The sequence below is a fragment of the Euprymna scolopes genome, chromosome 33, assembly GCF_053919585.1.
Source record: "Euprymna scolopes isolate OS-2025 chromosome 33, ASM5391958v1, whole genome shotgun sequence".
Classification (NCBI taxonomy): Eukaryota; Metazoa; Mollusca; class Cephalopoda; order Sepiida; family Sepiolidae; genus Euprymna; species Euprymna scolopes.
In genome coordinates, this window is record NC_136514.1 from 15,071,056 (window position 1) to 15,093,431 (window position 22,376).

Consider the following 22,376-nt stretch of genomic DNA (forward strand, 5'->3'; position numbering starts at 1 on the left):
CAAAAACTTGTTTATATTGGATTTGAAGACGACCATATTGTAGTTAGCTGGAAAGCAGACCAGCAGAACAGAGTTCCACAAGCGGGCAGTTCTAAGAAAGAAGCTTCGTTCATGGAATCTGTGTTAAAATTTTAGCACAGATAGAAAGTGGTTAAGGTCGGAGGAGAGAGACTCATAGAGATCTTAGTCGTTGTTGATCTTTGAAGTGTTGCCATAGATAATAGTGTCGTCTGTGTATATGTCAACGAATGAACTTAGAATGTGATTTAGGAGATCATTAATGAAAATAAGGAAGATAGTTGAACCCAAGATGGATCCTTGAGGCATGCCAACATTGATATTTTGAGCTTTAGGATTTTTGCCTATCCACAACTATTTATAAAACCTATTGGAAAGAAAAGAGTTGATGGTTGAGAAGACATTTCCAGATATTCCATAGCTAGAAATCTTGTGAAGTAAACCTTTATGCAAAACTCTATCTAAATGTCTTTGATATGTCAAGAGCTATTGCTCTTAAGAGGAAACCACTGTTGATAGACTCACTGATTATATGTGAAATTACAATCAGTACATCAGTTGTAGATCCTGCAAAATACAAACCATATTTCTTGTCACTGAGAAGGTTGTTTTTGCTGAGGTGGTTGACAATTTTTCTATTTAACATGGATTCAAGCAACTTACTTATGACTAGAGCTATGACAAGAGAATATTCTTTTCATTATTTTGACTCTCGAGTATATATCAGTTAATATCTTATATGTTTTTAGATAGAGTAATGTGCTTCTTGGTTGATTAACTGTGTCCAATATATACTCGAGAGTTAAAACAGTGATAAGCAACATGAATTGGTACAAATTGCGGACATTGCCTGCCAAGACTGCTGCAAAGAAAGTGTTTTTTTTTTTACCGTGTTAGAAAATTATTCACACTGAAGAGTATCTCTTATATCCTTACAAGTCACCATTTGCTGATGCATGGAGTATTGTTGCCACATCTGGGCTGGTGCACCTGTCACTAGTCTCTCACTTTTAGACAGGATCTAAAAAAAAAGAGTCTCCAATCTAATAGATTCTGCACTGTCCCCAAGGGAAAACGAATGTACACATATCTAAAGTGATGGCAGAAACCTTTAAAAACGACCTCTGGTCTTTAGTTAAATGGATCCGTGACCGAATAGTAATATTTAGTGCTTCTTTCCTTTAATAAGTACAAGAAACCTTCTCAACCATCGATAACAATGACTAATAATACCTTACCTGAGAGCTCATTGTGCAAACTTCTCGACTTAACATTCACAGGCAAGATGAATTAATGACAAGGCTTTTTCAAGTAGAAATTCAAAATATAAAACTATTTAGAATTAACATGCTAGGACAATGCGATAAAGAAAGAATAAAAACATTCATCCCAAAATAAGGTCCTTGATATGACCTAAAACTATATCCGATGGTTATGCCCCACCTTGCGGGCCTTGGGGAGTGTGGATCCACCCTTTAATTGCCATTGCTCCCAGGTCCACTCTGACCTGGAATGGTAGTACCTGTTAGGGTCCCAACTATGGCTTAAATAGAATCCGACTTAAAAAAACAAATATACTCCATTAAAAACCATTCCTCAAAATAACTAGATTCGGCATTAAATGACCTGAAAAAGGTTGCTATGCCGTAAAACAAAAACAACCAACCAAAAATAATTCATTTTTATCGTCAACGTGTTTAAAGCAGCGAAAGATCAAGAGTTCAGGAAGAATGAGAATTTAAAGCGTTGAAGAAACGTTCCTGAGTTATAGAATTATTTGTTGTGTAAGGAGAAATTGAGCAACCATATTCATTTCAGCTCGCGCCATGTGCATTTATGCATGTGTAAATGGGATAGGAAGGCATAAAATGTAGAGGTGTATATATATTAGCAAGCCTTTGTAATATTAGGGAGAGAGTATATGCACAAACTTGTGTCGACATGCGATTGGTGCAGAATGTGTATATGCAGTTGCTATGTTTAGTAGTGTGTGAAAGTTTCTCATTATATGTCTTGTCGAGCAGCTTTAGAAGAACTGTGATGTATGTGCGCATGTTGTCTCTGAAAGAGGAACGGAAGAGAGAGAGAGAGAGAGAGAGAGAGAGAGAAAGAGAGAGGAAGTGCTGTGTTTTGAATTTAATTGTTATACACAAAATTTCACAACTGAATAGTCCTGTGCTGTGATTGGTTGAAAAAAAATTAGTGATTTGAGATTTTCTTTAATCTACAATCGATATGTAAAAACCAACATTTACTGCGCTGATACTTCAAACACACCTGCTTTACAGGAATCCAATGTCTGTATACATCTTTGTGAGACACCCTGTACAGAAAGGAGGAAAATTTGCATACATGAAATAGGATCTGTATGGAGATACGTGAGAAGCCAATTTGTGTCCGTTTAATGAACATCCCGGATAAAGACAAATGGTACATGGATCGCAATGAATGCATTAAATTCAAGTGAAAACTCCCAGTGGAAATTTACAAAAGAAAAAATACCACAGTCATAACATGCTCACGGCATCTCATGTGTATGTCAGAATGATTCAATAGGTTATGGAAAACCATGAGATATCACGTGACCAGTTCATTTTGCAAGTATATTCTCCAGATGGTGTAACGTCGCAGAAACAAACAAATAAAGGAGAGAAATGAACCGCCCTCTTAAGTAAACACTTCATTAAATCTCCACACTAACGTACTGTACTTGCAATAACCCTTATCCCTGAGTGGCTTCCGGGCCTTGATAAGTGGTGACCACCGTGTAAAAAAAAAAAATAAATAAATAAAAATCTGGGTTGGCGTTTTTTTTTTTTTTTTTTTTTTGCTTTTTAGCAAAAAGGCATTTATTACCAATACTTTCCAAACAGTGGCTGCTTCTTATTTTTTCTAACTGTTCATTTCGTCTGTCAGGAGATAAACAAAACCCTGCTTTAAAGTCTCTCATCACCACTGTCCATCTCACCTGGAACGTTTTCCTTTCTGCTCTTCCTCACGCTGGACATTTCTCGCTTTCAACTTTACACGTCTATCTTCTCCAGCACAGACATTTCATCTTTCATCGTTTTATTTTTTTTTCTTGTCACACAAGTTCGTGCACATTTCCTAATTTACATATGAGCTTCTTGTCGGCTACTGCTGCTAATATCTTCGCAAGCCAGCTATCTTACAGTTGCTGGTGATATTTTCCATGTGCTCATATGTGCTCTGTTACCCTTGGTGCCATTCCCGAACAGTAATCAAAATATCTGAGAAAAATCCACAAAGGAGTTAACCAATATATAAGTGATAATGACAATCAGATTGTGTGCCAAAAACTGTGGCGAAATTTGCTTATCTATAATTGGATTCTTCTCTCTCGGAAGATATTATGATAGAAAGTGACAATATTGTGTTTTCTCGAGGGTGCTGTTGTGATTCAATAAAAGATTGTAATCATTCATTTTGTCTTCTACCGATCTTATATATATATATATATATTGTGTATTTAGGCAGCATGTTTTCATTCAAACAAGTATTGTTGAATAGCACAGAGTGTTTTTGCTTAATACGCTTTTTTTTGTAATTTTTTAATTTTTCGAATGGTCATTCTTATTTCTTAATCGAATCTGTGCAAGAAAGTTCGATAGTCGTCTTTGTCCATCTGCTTTTTTTTTTTCTTTTGGTTGTTTTTTTTATTTGCAAGTACTTTCAACTGAGTTTCATCAGCCATCTTCAGGCAGTTTTTGATTACTGTTTCGTTTAATATCTGGATGCTTTTATATACTTTGGTTAAAATTAGATTTAAATTTCTAAAAATTTAGATATTTTTGTTTCTTTTATTTCAGCGTGGGTCGTGGTGAGTATATGTTCACCTTTTTCACCGAATTAATCCTAAACAACCATGATGTCATTAGAAATTAACTTTTTTTTTCTTTTTCATGATTTCGATATTATTTATTTAAAAAATTGGTTTTAATATTTATATACGACAAATTAAGGCACAACAAATCTATAACAAGGCATGACAATGCTGCTGCTGTTTCTTTATTCGTGTGATATTTAGGCACGTCTTCAGATGGCCCTTACTGTTTGCGTTTTTTTTTATTTCAGACTTAAGGAGAATAGTAAAAAAAAAAAAAAAAAATGAGTCAAACAAACAAACAAACAAAAAATTGCCCCCTTAAGTTAAAAGAAAAATCTTTTTTTTTTTCCTTTGTAAATCGTATTTTTTTTTTTTGTTTTATTCATAGCAAATTTTTATAAAAAGAAAATAACACTGCAAAGTAAATATTATTCTTTATAATATAAAAAATTATTTCGCCCCCTCCTTAAATCTTGGCCAGTCAATCTGAAAAAAAAAATCAGTTTTATTTTTTACAAAGATTTTCAGCGAGAAAAAACACCATACAAGTTTGTCCAAATTAAAATAAGTTGTTTCTTGTTTTTCTTGACATGAGAATCCCAGGCTGCCCAAATCTGTAACAGAGCCGCTAGCACTGTTAGCAGCAGCAGTGTATAACACATGCAAATAACCAAACCAATTGCACGATATGACGTCACAACTAAGACAATAAAAAGACACATGCGGTGAGGAACAGAGGAAAAAAAAAGGCCAAGAAAAGCAGATGTTTGAGACACGTGGATAATGTTACAGCAGAGATGAGAAGTCACACATGGCCGGAGAAGGAGAAATGAACTGTTTAAATATTTAGAAAAAATAAGTTGTTGGAAATATCAGATATAAAGGCTTCTGTTAAAAAAGAAAGTTAGTCAAGTTTTTTTTCTCCTGTTTTCTGTTTCTTTGATATAACAACTACGTTACGAATAGCTGTCGTGCTTTGTTGTACATTTGTCATGCCTTAATTTGTCATACATAATTAGTAAAACACCTAAAAAAATTATACAATTGCACAGAATTTTCAGTTTAATTATTTTTCTTTTCTCTTTAAATATTTCAGATTTAAAATGGAGTTAAGGCTGTTATTATGGAGTGCCTTATTATCGCTTTTCTGCGATATCTTACACGGACACTCATACGTAAGCGATAACGAGGAGCTTAACAGAATTTTTGCAGACATGTCACCAAAGGTCGTAAATCCCCCAACGCAGCCAATTCAACTCAGCCCAAAACCAGTACAAGGACTTCATCTCGCACTTAAAGGGCTAAATAAAATCAAAGTTATATGGCTTACGCCTCTGAACTTCAAAAACAACACATTTTCCCCAGAATGCTTATATAGTGATTTACAATCAAAGACTGCCATTCGAGCACTCGGGACTGCGTATACTTATACAGCGGGAATGTTTGAGTTGACGCTAAACATGGCCGATCTCGATCTTCAGCATTTTAAAAATATATATAGTACAATTTATTATGTGTGCGGAGATACGCGTTATGGTTGGAGTCCAGTGAAGAGTTTTAATATACAACCACCAACATTATTACCGGTGCCGAAAGAGGCCGAAAAATGTTATTCTTCAAGTATTTATGAAGAGACACCTGAGAAAGTCTGCCAGGGTCGCAGGCGCAACTTGATCGGAATCGTCGGAGATCTCGGAGTAACGAATAGTGACGAGACTATAGAGTCAATCTGGAATTTCACGCGGACATCGGAAATGAAAATTCTCATCCATATCGGAGATATCAGCTATGCGGATAATTTTAGTCGGCGTGAGGGTAACAATTCATATATATGGGTTGAGTATATGAACAAAATTCGAAGGATTACGAGCCGAATCCCTTACATGGTTTTACCGGGGAACCATGAGGTACAGTTTGAGTTTGGGGCTTATCTTAATTGGCTTAAGATGCCATATCAGGAGAGCGGCTCAAAGTCACCATTTTGGTATTCCTTTGATTATATGGGGGTTCATTTTAGCATGTTTTCGACAGAGCATGACGTCCATGAAGGCTCGGTGCAGTACAACTGGTTGGTCAAAGATCTGGAAAAAGCCAACGCAAATAGAGAAAAGGTTCCATGGGTGATGGCCTTGGCGCACCGACCTTTGTACTGCAGTTCGCATAATGCCAATATCAGCTGTAAATCAATGGCCGTGAAGTTACGGTCAGAACTCGAGAACCTCCTGTTACAGCAAAAAGTGGACGTTTATATTAGCGGTCATGTTCACCATTACGAGCGTAGTTATCCAGTGGTCAACGACGTGGTTAGCAGTTGGAACTACAACAACCCCAAGGCACCTGTGCATCTCATCAATGGAGCTGGCGGTAAGTTTGTGAAGATTGTATATGACGATACCTCTTGAATGATCTTCCAGCAATAGTTTTCTGTACTCATCATACGAACAGGTACTGACTACCCTACTACTTTTTATTAATACTAGCACATCTAATTAAAGATAATAGGTTTTGATTTTATCATTTTATCTGCCTATCTTTATTTGTATAGTGGTACATACAGGATTCACTCCTAAACTAAATAATTGATCATCATGAATTTTGGAAGACAGCTGCTAGGCGTAAGGGTAGATAATGTGGGCTATATTTAGTTTAATGCAAAGGTGGTAACGAGAAGGTGGAAGCCCATCTTGACAAATTCATATACTTTGGATTTTTATAAAATTTAACGATAGGCATTGGACATCAATGAATAAATATTCCTCTGTTTCTTTGGGGCATTTTTAATCCCTACATTTTAAATCTTTTGTATATTTTAAGTTCCTTTGACGAAAACTTTTTTTTTTATTGTTGCAATTTTATTGAAAGGAATTGCATTACATCAATCGATGATAATCATGTCTGGTGCTTTAACTACAAAAATTGTTAGGTCTTGGTATCCCCTTGCCTCCCACATCAGGAAGATGTGACACAAGGCCAATAAGTAGAGAGCATAAGCCAGATCACAAGAAGTAATGCATTTTGGCCCCTTAAAAATTGCTTTAGCACACCCCATCGCCATTCCCAATGAGATTGAAATATACTTTCGATTTTTATAAAATTTAACAATAGGCGTTCAAAATCAATTAATAAGGTTTTGTAATCAATTCATTTTTTTTTGTCTAAATAAGATTTAGGATTATTTGCTATAAGAATATGCAAAAATATAACATAAGTACCTGAATTTCAAATAATACTATCTTTCATCTCACTCTATAGATTTTGCATGGTGAAATCAAAAAATCAAAAATTTAATGATAGTTTAAAAGAAATTATAGTAACCTTTACATAAATAAACGAAGCCATTTAGTCCTGTAAATTTCCATCTATTTTGAACGTTTGTTTTGACAATTAAGTGAAGAATCAATTTTATAAGGGTTTAATTCTGTTTTCATAAGTGATACACCAAAGTTAAGCAACGATGAGGCTGGCCAGTACCAGATCGGTGACCATTTTGGGAATGCTACGCACTATATGTGTTGGAGACAACTCCTGCATCTAGTATCATGTTTAGTCGTCTTGACCCTGTCTTGGCCTCAGAGCCAGATGTTTCTGGATGAGAGGGTATGGTAGATGCAAGTACTCCATGTTTTGAACCAAGTCAAGCGCAAGTCACAGCAAAAAGGAAAAAGGGGAGATAACAACTGTTTGTAAATATGAACAACTGTGTGTAGACCTTTATGGTCTACCATAGGTGAGGAAATATCACATAGCGACAAATTGCCAAAAAAATAATTGTATTTATAGCAAAATGCGCAGTTATTTATCGATTTTTTTTTCTCTTTTGGTGTCCATTCTTCAAAGCATTTCCTATTTAATAAGACATTAGCAACTAAAAGAAAATTATCAATTTATTTTTAAAAGATTTCAAAGTAGTGTTTTTCATAAAAATAATGAAAATATAAGTTTTTTTTTTATTAATCTGAAAGATAATAATTATTATTAACATATTCAACGAATTTCACACTTCAAAACACAAAAGATGAAAAATTAAACACATTCAAAATTCGGATTTTCAATCTTAAAATTTGATGTGTTGTTTTTGTTTTTGTTTGTTTGTTTTATCTACAATCCTCACCTTCCCCACAATACAATATGTTTTGTTCGGCTGATTATTTTAAGCATATTTGTAACCATAAATAAAGACGGGAGGGTTGTAGGCAAATATATATATATATCGATTATGAAAAAAGTACACTGTTATAAAGTTTATTCTTCACTTGATAATCAGTGAAATTTTTGTATTGATTGGATAATTGCTTGATTTTTGGTAGATTTTTAAAGAAAGACTCCGTCAAAAAACACTCATTCTCTCCTTCTGTTTTTGCCGTGCCTAATATATGAGCAGCTTTTTAATAGGAATAATCTAGAAATGAGCATCCTTTTAAGTGTATACCTTTTTTTGCACAGATGAAAACAAGTCAGATTACTTTAGAAATTTTACAAAATTAGAATATCTTCTTATCATCCTTTTACGGTGGCTTTCACGATAAAAAAAAAAGTGCCTGATTTCTATGTGAACAATGGAGAATTCTTAATTTCCGTTAAGTACTATTTTTTTTTTATATGCACTTTTTTTTTTTTTGGTTGAACTTTTTAGTCTGAAAAAAAGAAGTCTATTATTTCTTGAGGAATGCTATGAAAATCAGAATTTCTTTGTTATATTATCTTTTTGCATACGTTTTTTTGCATACATTTTTTTTGCATATATATTTTTTGCATATAGTTTTTTGCATATATTTTTTTTGCATATATTTTTTTGCATATATATTTTTTGCATATATATTTTTTGCATATATATTTTTTTGCATATATTTTTTTGCATATATTTTTTTGCATATATATTTTTTTGCATATATATGTTTTGCATATATTTTTTTGCATATATTTTTTTTGCATACTTTTTTTGCATATATTTTTTTTGCATATATCTTTTTGCATATATTTTTTTGGATATATTTTTTTTGCTTATATTTTTTTGCATATATTTTTTTTGCTTATATTTTTTGCATATATTATTTTTGCTTATATTTTTCTTGCTTATATTTTTTTGCATATATTTTTTTGCTTATATTTTTTTTGCATATATTTTTTGCTTATATTTTTTTTGCATATATTTTTTGCATATATTTTTTTTGCATATATTTTTTGCATATATTTTTTTGTTTATATTTTTTTGCATATATTTTTTGCATATATTTGTTTTGCATATATTTTTTTGCTTATATTTTTTTGCTTATATTTTTTGCTTATATTTTGTTTGTATATCTTTTTTTTGCATATATTTGTTTTGCACATATTTTTTTGCTTATATTTTTTTCTTATATTTTTTTTGCTTATATTTTTTTGCATATATTTTTTTGCATATATTTTTTTGCATATATTTGTTTTGCACATATTTTTTTGCTTATATTTTTTTCTTATATTTTTTTTGCTTATATTTTTTTGCATATATTTTTTTGCATACTTTTTTGCGTATATTTTTTGCATATATTTTTTTTGCATATATTTTTTTTTTGCATATTTTTTTTTTTGCATATTTTTTTTTTGCAAATATTTTTTTTGCATATACGTATGTCCATTTGTCCATACTTTTCTCAATAACTACTCCTTGAATTTTTTAAAAATTTTGCACAAACAGTAGTCATGGTGAAAGTAAATATTCAGAGATAACTCTTTCCCCCCCCCCCCTAGGGGGCATTATAGAGGAAAAATTGCCCTCAAATCGTTCAGCTATTCAATTGTTTAAACTTTTCTCAATAACTACGCCTTGGATTTTTTTTTTTTATTTCCACAAACATTAGTCATGGTGAAAGTAAATTTTTCACTCGTGGTGGAGGACCTCGCATGCTCAACTTGCTTGTAAAGAAAATGGTTGAAATTGAACATCCTGTGGGATTTTGCAAATTCCTTTTTCTGTCACTAGAAAATCATTTTAATGTCTTTATAATTTTGAAAGTCCTGATAATAGACTGTCCAAATGTCAGATGGTAGAAGCAAGAGAGATGTAGCTGCGATGTCACGTTGTGGAAGTAATACATGTCTGCGTCAGTTTGTGCGTGTGCATGTGTGTCTCTCTACTTCATGTCAACTTAGCTCGGCTTGGTATTTGGTTACTTAAAAAAGGGAAAAATATGAATAATTAATACCACCGTTCATACGTGCTTTTATGGCATTATTACGAAATTAATAGCTTTTATGGCATTATTACAAAATTAATAGCTTTTATGGCATTATTACAAAATTAATAGCTTTTATGGCATTATTACGAAATTAATAGCTTTTATGGCATTATTACGAAATTAATAGCTTGACATGAGTGTTGGGATGACTAATCGGATCTCGAATCGGAAAAATCATTTGGGAGAATCGGAATCAATATTGGAATCAGAAAAATCTGTTCCTATTTTCCGATGCCAGAAATGATTCTTTTAATCATATTTTTTTATTTGATTTTGTTTAAAACAACATCTTCCATAGCTTGTAGCAATAATGAAATAATAAATATTTTTTGATTTTAAACTACCAGTAAAACTAAAATCTAACCCCCACCCTCACAAATTTATTTGTACGTTTGAGAAAGCAGCTACACATATAACAATGTGTTTTTATGGTAATCGGAAAAAAATAACACTTCTATAGTTAAATATTTAGCGATTTATAAAGAATCGTAATTTATTTTATATAGAATCACTAATTCTATCGGAATCGGGAGAAAGAATCATAATTTATTTTATAAAGAATCGATAATTCTATCGGAATTGACAATTTAGTACAGAATCGGTCATTGTATCGGAATCGGGGAAAATATTGGAAACGTCCCATCACTACTTGGCAGATCGTGTGTGACAAAGAATAGAGTTGATTGGTACTTCAAAAGTAGACAAAAAGTGCATCTCTCTCTCTCTCTCTCTCTCAGCTTCAAATCCAATCCGACATGAAAAATGTTGCATAAGCACATTGACACACCAGTGCTCATTAAATCACCAAAGTTTATTGGGTTCGATCTTCACACATCCAGGATGTCAGCCCGCACTGACCATTAAGACACTATCACCTCCCTGTTCTTGCTGATGTTGTTGTTTATTGAATTGGACCTTCTGCATAAAAGTCTTTTCGTTGAAGATAATGTAAATGATTAGTGATTAACAATAACTATTAACGTCTATTTCTTTCTTTATGACTGCATATATTTTAAGATGTATTAATGAGTTATTATTAAGAGACTTAATTAGAAAAGTCTTTATGGCAAAGGGGAGGTAATTAAGAGTCTTTAACCATAATTGCTCGATTCATATTGACAAATTGATATCTTCTTGCTAGTATTGGAGGTTCCGTGAACACTTTTGTGTCTGACATTGAAAGGACTGGTAGTAGTTTAAATACTGAAGCTGAATTCGATAAACTGAAAGATGTTGTTCCAGAAAAAGAGATTAATGCACTCATTGCAACAGGTCAACAGAAATTTGTGGGGATTCTAGTGCAGCGAAGCCCTTGTCATTCAAATTCCATTAACTATGACAGAAGGTCATGATCGTACAAGATGCTGGGCATAATCATGTTGACCTATCGGTTCTTCTTAGATCACCAAAGTTAAGCAACGTTTAGCACAATCAATAGCAGATTTATCACCATTTGGTATTACCAAGCGCTGTATGTAGATGGACGTAGACACTTGCCTTTAAAAACTGCAAAAACCTATTATCATAATCTCTTCTGATGAGGGTATACAAGAGACTGCAGACTGATTGTAAATTGGATATTCCCATGAAAGCTCCTCTTTCAGAAGAAGTGGATTCAATCCCTCTAGAGTGAGAGCTTTTTAGGTTTGGTAAGATGCCGGACTTCATTGGCTACAATATGGACTAAGTAGTGAGCTTCTACAATAAATAGAATAGAAGTCATCATCAAAGGTGCGATTTTCATCTTTTCTGTGACCTTGACCTTTGACAGATGTTCCAAAATTTAATCAGTTCTTAGACTATGACACATTCTTTTTTGTACCAAGTTTGGTGACGATTTGTCAAGTGATGTTGACGCTAGTCTTTACACAAAGAGGCAAATATAGTGACCAACTGACAAACATACACTTCTTGCCATAGGTAATATGTTTTTTCTTTATTTTCGAAAAAATGTCAAATTTGTCTCGAACACTGTTGTGTCGGAACTACCTGTGTTACCTATGAATGAACTGATCCATACATAATAAACACCGGAAGACAAAGCCGTATGGCAGGAGTCCATACCCGATGGACCAACCAAGCGTGTTCGTTGGCTCTACAAACAAGCCTCACTTTTGTATGTTTCTGTCAATGCATTTTGTTCCTCTGTTCTGTTTTCCTTGTGACTCCTTCAGCAGGGTCATAACAAACACCCTGTAAGTGAACACAATAGATCGGGTCAGATAACCACTTATCAAGGCCCAAAGGCCACTCGAGGATAAGGGTTAATGGGTATACATTTGTCATTGTGATTTTAGCATAGTAAACATTAGTGGGAATTTTGTAACTTGGATTACTTAGAAGGACGGTTCAATAAGAACTTATTTACATTGGACTTGAAGACAATCAGATTGTAGTCAGCTGGAAAGCAGGCAAATGGAATAGAGTTCCACAGGCGTGCAGTTCTAAGAAAGAAGTCCTGTTCATGGAATCTACGTTTAGGTGTAGGCACAGATAAAGAGTGTGGGAAATTGTTGATAGTAGTTCTGGCTAGACGAGTGTTTTCCATGAAAGTCTGGCGAGGGGGGTGGGACCAGAGATTGAAGTTCAGATGAGCACCTGCCATGAAAATAACTTTGCTGCTTCATTTACGACAAACTGGAATTAACAAGAACCCAGAGTATAAATAAGAGGTTCACGATACAAAAGGACTTGTAAAAGGTCATCGATATGGACGGGATAATTATCACCATGATAGATTCAAAACCACCTGATCCAAGCTTGCTGCAGTCGCTTCCAAGGTTGTCCTCAAAGCTGAAGGCAATTTTATTGATTAACCCCGTTTCTTTATATCGACTCACACATGTGTAGCATTTCGTTTTTATTATGTAAACATATCGATTTACTCTTTAGTCTTTCTTTCTATTCAATTCATATTCTCTATCTGAGAATTAGTTTTCGATTACTCGAGAAATCAGATATTTGGTTTTGAGTAGCCTAACATATTTCTTTTACTCATTTTTATTATGTAAACATATCGAATAACAAAATTTTCCACTGCTGCTAGTAATAATAAAATAATAAATATTTATTGATTTTAAAGTACCAATAAAGCTAAAATCTATAGATCATCACACACACACACACACACACACACACACACACACACACACACACACACACACACACACACACACACATACACACACACACACACACACAATGACAGCTTCCTTATGTTAAGAATAAGTAGGTTCGAGAAGGCTTTTTAAAGATCGTGTAAAGCTGGTCTTATGGTTATCATACTTGACTCACTGCCTAGGTTTTGGTTCCGATTTCAGCTTGAGTATTTTTTTACTTTTTTTTTTTTTTTTTTTTTTACACAGTGATCACCACTTATCAAGGCCCGGAAACCACTCAGGGATAAGGGTTATTGCAAGTACATTACGTTAGTGTGGAGATTTGATGGAGTGTTTACTTAAGGGGGGCGGTTCATTAGGAATTTGTTAACATTAGACTTGAAGACATCCAAGTTGTAGTCCGGAGGGAAGCAGACAGACGGAACAGAGTTCCACAGGCGTGCAGTTCTAAGAAAGAAGCTTTGTTCATGGAATCCGCGTTTTGATTTAGGCACAGATATAGAGTGGGGGAAATTTTTCACAGTGGATTCAGCTAGACGGGTGTTTTTCGTGAAAGATTGGCGAGGGGGGACCAGGGATTGGAGTTCAGACGAGCACCTGCCATGAAAATAACGATAAAACAAGGATAGGCTCGCAACGTCTCTTCTGTGAGAGAGGGGTTGCAGGGTAGAGAAAAGGGCATCCCCCACTAAGCCACGAAGTCTATTTTGTACTCTGTCAAGGCATGATAGGCTGTTTTTGGCAGCTCCTGCCCAGATATGGCAACAGTATTCCATCCTTGGACGTACTTGGCTTTTATATAGATATAGAATTGCATCAGTAGTGAGATATCTTCTGGAGCGGTAGAAGGATCCCACCATCTTTCCAGCGACCTTGGCAACAGACTTGATGTATGTGTTCCATTTCAGATCAGGAGTAAAGGTCAAACCCAGAAGCTTGTCAAAACACGGGGCCTCACCCAGACGAGAGCCATCCATCACAATTGATGCCAGATGGGGATCAGAGCGTTGATGATGTAAGGATAGAAGTTTGGTTTTGGATGCATTAAAGGTAACCAGCCACATCTTCCCCCACTGAACCACACGCTCGAGATCAGAGGAGAGAGAATCAGAGAGAACTTTGTCATTTACAGCCTTTGATGTGTTGCTGTAGATGGTCGTGTCATCAGCATAGATGTCAACGAATGATTTAAGTATGTGTTTAGGGAGGTCATTGATGTAGATCAGGAAGAGAGTTGGGCCCAGGATTGACCCCTGAGGGACCCCAGCATTTATATTGCAGGCCTCTGATTTTTGTCCATCTACCACTACTCTTATAAGCCTATCGGAGAGAAATGATTTAATGATTGAGAAAACATTTCTACAAGAAGTAAACTGTTTAGAAAAAGGATAATACTCACATATACATGTCTCAGTTTCTTTCCGTTTTTCTTGGGGGGGGGGGGGGGTTATGTAATTTTTTAATTAATCTTCTTCTTCTATCTATATAAATAAAACAGTAGACGTATGTGTGTGTGTAAATATCTAACAGGTAAACTCGTAAACTACTGCTTACATAGGACTGAAATTCTCAGGAAATGATATTTGTGCACCAAGGGTGGTTTATAGCGAATAATATCCTTGCTTACATGCATGTATATCGCATACAGACATCGGCAAATTTACATGTAAAATGTTCATTAACCATTAGCTGACATTTTCGTTTTTCATGCGTGTGCACGTACATTCGGTTCATTGCTTCAATTTTTTATCAGGCTGGAATGCTTGGTGTTTTTTATTATTTTAATTCTAACTGATGACACCAACTCATTTTTTTTAATATTTTTGTATTAAAAAAGAATATGTATATGAAATTACACGTAAATTTTACTCGCGGTTTGAAATTTATCTTTTTTACGATCTCATACTTTATTTCATACATATTTTTAAGACAGGGGTGGGGGGAATGACACGCGGAATACGGACCATGCTGAAATAATAACGTTATTATTTACCCATATTAAAAAATACAAACAATTTATAATGAAATCTTTGGTCCCCCCTCGCCAATCTTTCACGAAAAACACCCGTCTAGCTGAATCCACAATGAAAAATTTCCCCCACTCTATATCTGTGCCTAAATCAAAACGCGGATTCCATGAACAAAGCTTCTTTCTTAGAACTGCACGCCTGTGGAACTCTGTTCCGTCTGCCTGCTTCCCACCGGACTACAACTTGGATGTCTTCAAGTCCAACGTTAACAAATTCCTAATGAACCGCCTCCTGAAGTAAACACTTCATCAAATCTCCACACTAACGTAATGTACTTGCAATAACCCTTATCCCTGAGTGGCTTCCGGGCCTTGATAAGTGGTGATCACTGTGTAAAAAAAAAAAAAAATGAAAAAAAACTGCTGAGTCATTTTCCGGAAGTGACGTCATGTGTTGATGATGGTGGGGGTGGGGAGAACAAGCACGATTATGTTGCTTTTAAAAGTACTCTGGAGGCCGTCAGGGATTACCAAACCTTTTTTTTTTTAGGTGAGGTTGGGGTGTGGTAAATTAGTGCCTGTCCATTCTCCCAGGCATTACCACCAATATTACTGTTTATGGAGAGGGGGCCAGTAGATGATTTTGCTGAAATGCTGCATCATACAGATACTACACTTTGATCTTAGCCATAAGGCCAAGTAAGCATAATATAGTTTTCTACCAGGCATTACCTCTTCCTTAAAAAAATACAAAATAACCGACACAGCATATATTTTAAGAGGTGGGGAAGGGAATATGTGGCAAGTCCCGGAAATGGCTGGGACAGTTTATGATCTTAAAATTACTTTATTTCATTTATATTTTTAAAGAAATTGGGGATACAGAGTCAGTCCTGGAAACGGCTGAAGCAGTTTACGATTTCAAAATTACTTTATTTCATATATATTTATAAGAGACAGGGGGATATGAAGTCAGTCCCAGAAATGGTTGAGGCAGTTTATGATATCAAATTTCCTTTATTTCATATCTATTTTTAAGAGAAGGCGGGGTGATATGGAGTCAGTCCCGGAAATGGCTGAAGCAGTTTACGATCTCAAAAGTTTCTTTACTTTTTATCTATTTTTAAGAGAGATGGGATGATATGGAATCAGTCCAGGAAATAGTTGTAGAACTTTACACTCTCATATTTAGTTTATTTCATATATATTTTTAAGACAGGGAGGAGGGAAAACTGACATACAGAATATGGACTATGCTGAAATTATAACATTATTGAGAAAGCCATTCTTAATATGGGGGGGCATTGTTTTAACTATTCTGTACTTTCACCTAACAATTTGATAAATAAAAACCTGACATATGAAATATGGACCATGCTGAAATAATAATGTTATAATTTAGAAAGCCATCCTTAATATAGGTGGAGGAGGGTATTTTTGTAAACTATTCTTTACTTTCACGTAACAATCTATTAAATAAGAAACTGACATACAGACTACGGACTGTACTGAAATAATATTTACATATTTATTTGGAAAATCTGCTGAGTCCTATTTTAGAAATTATATAAGTTAGCTTAAAATTATAGTTGTTGTGGTGGGAAAAGAAACACAGTAATGACAAATTTTCTGTTGAAGCAAGGGTTGCCTAATAACAACCAAAGACAATGTATTTATGTATTTATTTGGAAATTCTAATGGTTCATCTTTTAACAGTGAATTCATTTTTCTAAAATTATGATGGCCTTGGTGGGAAGAGAAATTAGTTCATATATGTTGTAAATTACCTGTTGAGAGTATGTTAAATTGTTTCAGATATATATATATATACATTATCTGTCAGAGGGTAAGAAAATTATTTAATATATGTGTTGTACCTTAGCCATCCTAGGAATTGTAAAATTATTTAATATTCGTGCTGTTAATCACATTCCCAGGGAAGTTAAAATTATTTCATACATAATTTGTGTAATTCACGGCCTAGGTTAGATAAAATATAATTTTGCTCGAGATATCAAGTGATATATAGGCATAAAAAAATTCCTCTCTGCTAAGAATAACAAATATGTTCAAACTTCATTTTTCTCATTGCTTTATACGGTCCTGAGCAACGCCGGGTGGGCCTGCTAGTAAATAATAATTCTGCATTAATTAAAATATAATATTTACGTGTATTTTACAATCAGGCAATGTTTTCTAGTATATATATAAGTATTTAATGAAGCATGTTGAAAAACACTTTAGTAAGAATTAAAAACATTTTTTTGGGTGGTGGGGGGAATACAGATACATTGGATATGTCCTTAATCCGCAGAGTTTCGAAAGGAATACTTTCCTTCTCATCAGAGAAGATGAGTTAGCAAAATGTGGAATGAGAATTCCGTTTTCGAAAATAAGGGTTGTTGCTTGATGAGGTCTCTAGTTGGTAAATACTAGTAGACCGAAACATGCTCATGACTGTGTAGCAACAAACTACTGCTTATGTAAAGACACATACATATATATATATATATATAATGCTCCCTATCTTCGGTTGAACATATTGGGAAGTGATATACAAACAGCCATTAGGGTATTAAACGGTGCTCTTTGTGTAAACAAATTGAGCAGAGGCATTTGGATGATGTCAAAACATAATTAGCAGCACAACATCAGCCGTATAGCGTAATGGTGAGAAGCCTTTACTGCCATTTGGGCGGTCGGATTTCGATCCTGGCTTGAGGCAGTTGTCTGTCTAGTCGCACTGATGAGCTGTGAAACAGCGAAACAGTACTGTATGTGGATGACATATATATATATATATATGTACAAAATCAACTTTTTATTGGTAACATCGAATGGAAACAACATCTGATGAGTTGGTGAGAACAGGAAATTTTTATGAACACATAAAATCATAAAATTGCCATCCCATTAACGAAACGGCTGTAATGAAGAAATCCAAGACGAAATAAACAAAAGTTATAAAAAATTAAAAAAATTAAGTCTTTGAATTTCAACAAAGTTTTGTACTATATATGCTCTGCACTTATAAAATAGATACATTGAGCTTCACTCAAAATTAACCGTGATTCAGTTTTTATCATAACAGTCTCCACCCGTTAAATGAAAACGGTATACATTGAAATTAACAATATTTCAAAAATAAACATTTAATATATTTATATATATATATATATATATATATATATATATATATTTTAACCACAGTTCCTGATTTCAAAAAACGAAAAATTAAAAGGTAAATATCTCTATATATTTTTAAATCAAATTTATTATGTAAATTCAAAAATATATATTTTTCTCTACTTATTTCTATCTCTAACCCATATTAATTTTCTTATAAATTTTAAATCCAGACCTTTTATTTCAATTTTTCAGATTCATCTGCCTTACTTTTAATGCTAGGTTTATTTATGGTGTCTTTTAAATTCAATAAAAACCCTTCAAAATTTGCTGACGAGGAGACCTTGCTTATCAAAAAACTATATATAATTATTGTACATAACTTGATGTATACCACAATAAAAAAAGCATTGTTTTCCGAAACGATCGTACAGATAATTGATTTTGTTGTTGTTCCTTCTTATGAAACGGATTTTTAATTTAATTATAATTTGATTTTTAAATTTTAAATTATCAATCACATTACTTAATATATATATATATATATATATATATATATATATATATATATATATATATATATATATATATCACGTATATAGTGTATATATGTATACACTAGTGTGTTTATCTCATATTATATATGTATGTTTTTATCTATGTCTGTCTCTCTCATTATAAGCATACTTATCTACTTATCTCTTTCATATATATATATATATATATATATATATATATATATATATATATATATATATATATACATATGCATTTGTATAAATTTATAATAACAAGCATCCTGGGGCAGCCAATGTCAATCTACTTTGAAGTTTTTTGATAAAATTGCGAACAACTCATGTTTATTTTTAAAGCACGTAAGCATCATCATAACTCATGCTTTCTCGAAGTCTCGGGAGCGACCGAGCAAAGAAATTGTACTTGTTTGGAATACAGCTGATATTCATCCATTTTTTTTTCTTTCTTTCAGATTTCAAAACAAAAATGAGGGAAATGGTGTTCATTATAAGAGAGAGAAGGAGGAAACATTAATTGTAAACAACTAAAAAACTTTAAAAAAAAAGAAAAAAGAAAAAAAAAGCGAAACTTTTCATTCTTTGTTCGTTTGGCTTACTCTTCCTTCTTTCCTTTTCATTTATATTGTCATCGGGTTTTTACACCGAAATGCGCTTGGATATTATTTTACGAACCAAGCGCTTTCGGGTGCTTATTTAAAATCACACTTATTTAAATAACATTTTAGGACTATATGAGAAGTAGTCACTAACTTGTAAGGGTGTGAGTCGGTGTCAACCAATTCATAATCGGGATCTATCAACTTTTAAGACCTAGGTTGCAGATGTAGGAATCTCTAGAGGTCGAAAGTCGTAGAGTATCCACGGGACCGTTAAAGGTAAATTTAACCTAATCTCCAATTTTCAAAAGGCTTCCACCAAACCAAAACCACTTCCTCATACATATAAAAAAAAATGTAAAGAACTTCGGAAAAACGACAACACTTGACAAAGAACTCAAGATCGCTGTTTTGAATATTTTTTTTTCTTTTACATAGGAGTCACCACTTATCAAGGCCCGGAGGCCACCTGAGGATAAGGGTTAATGAGTGTACAGTGATCAATGGGACAATATCGTAGTAATCGTTAGTTGTGGAAATTTGGTAAACTGGATTACTTAAGGGGACGGCTCATCAAGAATTTGTTTACATTGGACTTGAAGACAACCAAAGGACTGCTAAGGAATCAAAATCAAAAAATTGGCACATGGGAGGGTCATCGGATTTTTATCTGTTTGTCAACTGTTTCACGGATGCGCAAATGCATGAATCGTTCACATGACAGATTACTCATGTTAAGAATAAGTAGCTTTGAAAACACTCTTAAAAATTCGTGTCAAGCTGGTCTAACGGTTATCGTACTTGACTCACTGTCTTTAGGTTTCGGTTTCAGCTCAAGCATTTTTTTTTTTTTTACTTACAAGAAGGAACTGTTTAGAAAAACATAATACTCGTATGCACATGTCTAAGTTTCTATCCGTTTTTTTTACTTCATTTTTTTTTTAAATGAAATTTAACCTTACGTTTAATACCTATCGTATTCCTATTTATAATAAATAAGAAATCGGCATTAATCAAAATATAATATTTATGTGTATTTTACGACCGAGCAATGCTAGTAAGGAATAAGAATATAAAAGTTATATTATTGTTAATCAATGTTCATTGTCAAAATGTTCATTGTGTGAATATGTGTGTATTTGAGTATTTGGCAGCGTAACATTGTGAATGTTTGTGCATTACGTTTTTTCTTGTAGTGCACGGCTGATAAAAAGCTGAATACGTGAGTCACTGAGTTCTTTCATCTTGCCATCGACTGAGTAGACATTCTTGGGCTCTTTTTTGTCCCGTCGAAAAATCTCCCAAACTGACTTTCTTGAACATATCTTATAGGAATTTTAAATTTTTACACTGTCTTACTATATATGTATAAGTGTCACGTTTAAGATTTTGAAAGATTTCCATTGGCTGAAAATCCTTTTGAGTTCACACATTACTGTGAAAACTTCCTTGCTTCTAATGGGTCAAAGAAGGAAAGAGTATATGCAATTATAGCCATATGCTTTTTGATGTTCGTAGGAATCATTTTGCAATTTAATCTCCACAATAAAAAAATAAAAGTAGTTAAAATTGTTGAACCCATCAAAACTGACTTCTGCTGATGCAAAAAAAAAAAAAACTAAAACGAGGTTGATTTTCAACATGTAAAAAAATAATAACAAAAGATAAAAACTTATTGCATTTTTTTATGGTAATTTTTTTTTTTAATGATAATTTATTATTTTTTTAATGATAATTTTTTTTTTTTTAATGATAATTTATAATTTTTTTTTAATGATAATTTATAATTTTTTAATGATAATTTATAATTTTTTTAATGATAATTTATTATTATTATTATTTTAATAATAATTTATTATTATTTTTTAATGATAATTTATTATTTTTTTAATGATAATTTATTATTTTTTTAATGATAATTTATTATTTTTTAATGATAATTTATTATTTTTTTTAATAATAATTTATTATTATTTTTTAATGATAATTTATTATTTTTTTTAATGATAATTTATTTATTTTTTTAATGATAATTTATAATTTTTTTTAATGATAATTTATTATTATTTTTTTAATGATAATTTATTATTATTTTTTTAATGATAATTTATTATTTTTTTTTAATGATAATTTATAATTTTTTTATTTTATGATAATTTATAAATTTTTTTTTCTGGTTTAGAAAATCAATGAACTTTAAAAAAAAAAAAAGTTTTGATGATAAAATGTACACTCTTTGCTTTCTCTTTTCAGGGAATCCTGAACCAAACGATGCCTCGTTCTATGCCAAAGCCAAGTGGAGAGCATTCTATGTGAAAGGTCTTGACACAGGCCATCTAATCATGGAGGTTTTTCCCAAGGCACTTCATTTTCAATATCTTCGAAGCAAAGACAGTGCTGTTATCGATGAGTTCAGGATAACTCGTGATTGAGGAAAAAAGAAAACAATTTTACAAAGGAGTCACCACTTATCAAGGCCTGGAGGCCACTCGAGGATATGGGTTAATCGGTGTACATTAGTCATTGGGATTATAGCATAGTAATCGTAAGTAATGGAAATTTTGTAAATTGGATTACTTAGGGGGACGGTTCATCAAGAACTTGTTTACATTGGACTTGAAGACAGTAAAATTGTAGTCAGTTGGAAAGCAGGCAAACAGAAGAGAGTTCCATAGGCGTGCAGTTCTAAGAAAGAAGCTTCGTTCATGGAATCTACATTTTGGTTTAGGTACAGATAAAGAGTATGGGAAATTATTGATAGTGGTTTTGGCTAGACAAGTGTTTTTCGTATAAGTTTGGCGAGAAGGTACCATTGATCGGAGCTCAGACGAGCACTTATCATGAAAATAATGATAAAGCAGAGACAGACTCACAATGTCTCTTCTGTGTGAAAGAGAAAGGTGCATCCTCCACTAAACTATGCCGTCTATTTTGAACTCTGTAACGATGT

The 22,376-nt window shown here is 33.1% G+C and overlaps 1 protein-coding gene across 1 annotated transcript in view; it reads left to right on the plus strand.

The window, feature by feature from the left end:
• Window positions 1-21,978, plus strand: part of LOC145258003 (uncharacterized) — a 53,642-nt gene extending 31,664 nt beyond the window's left edge. The window contains exons 2-3 of the mRNA XM_080115730.1: window positions 4,962-6,229; window positions 21,680-21,978. Coding sequence (XP_079971856.1) covers window positions 4,969-6,229; window positions 21,680-21,858 — 1,440 coding nt within the window. The 5' untranslated portion in view covers window positions 4,962-4,968 and the 3' untranslated portion in view covers window positions 21,859-21,978. The remainder of the gene's footprint in view (window positions 1-4,961; window positions 6,230-21,679) is intronic.
• Window positions 21,979-22,376: the final 398 nt, after the last annotated feature.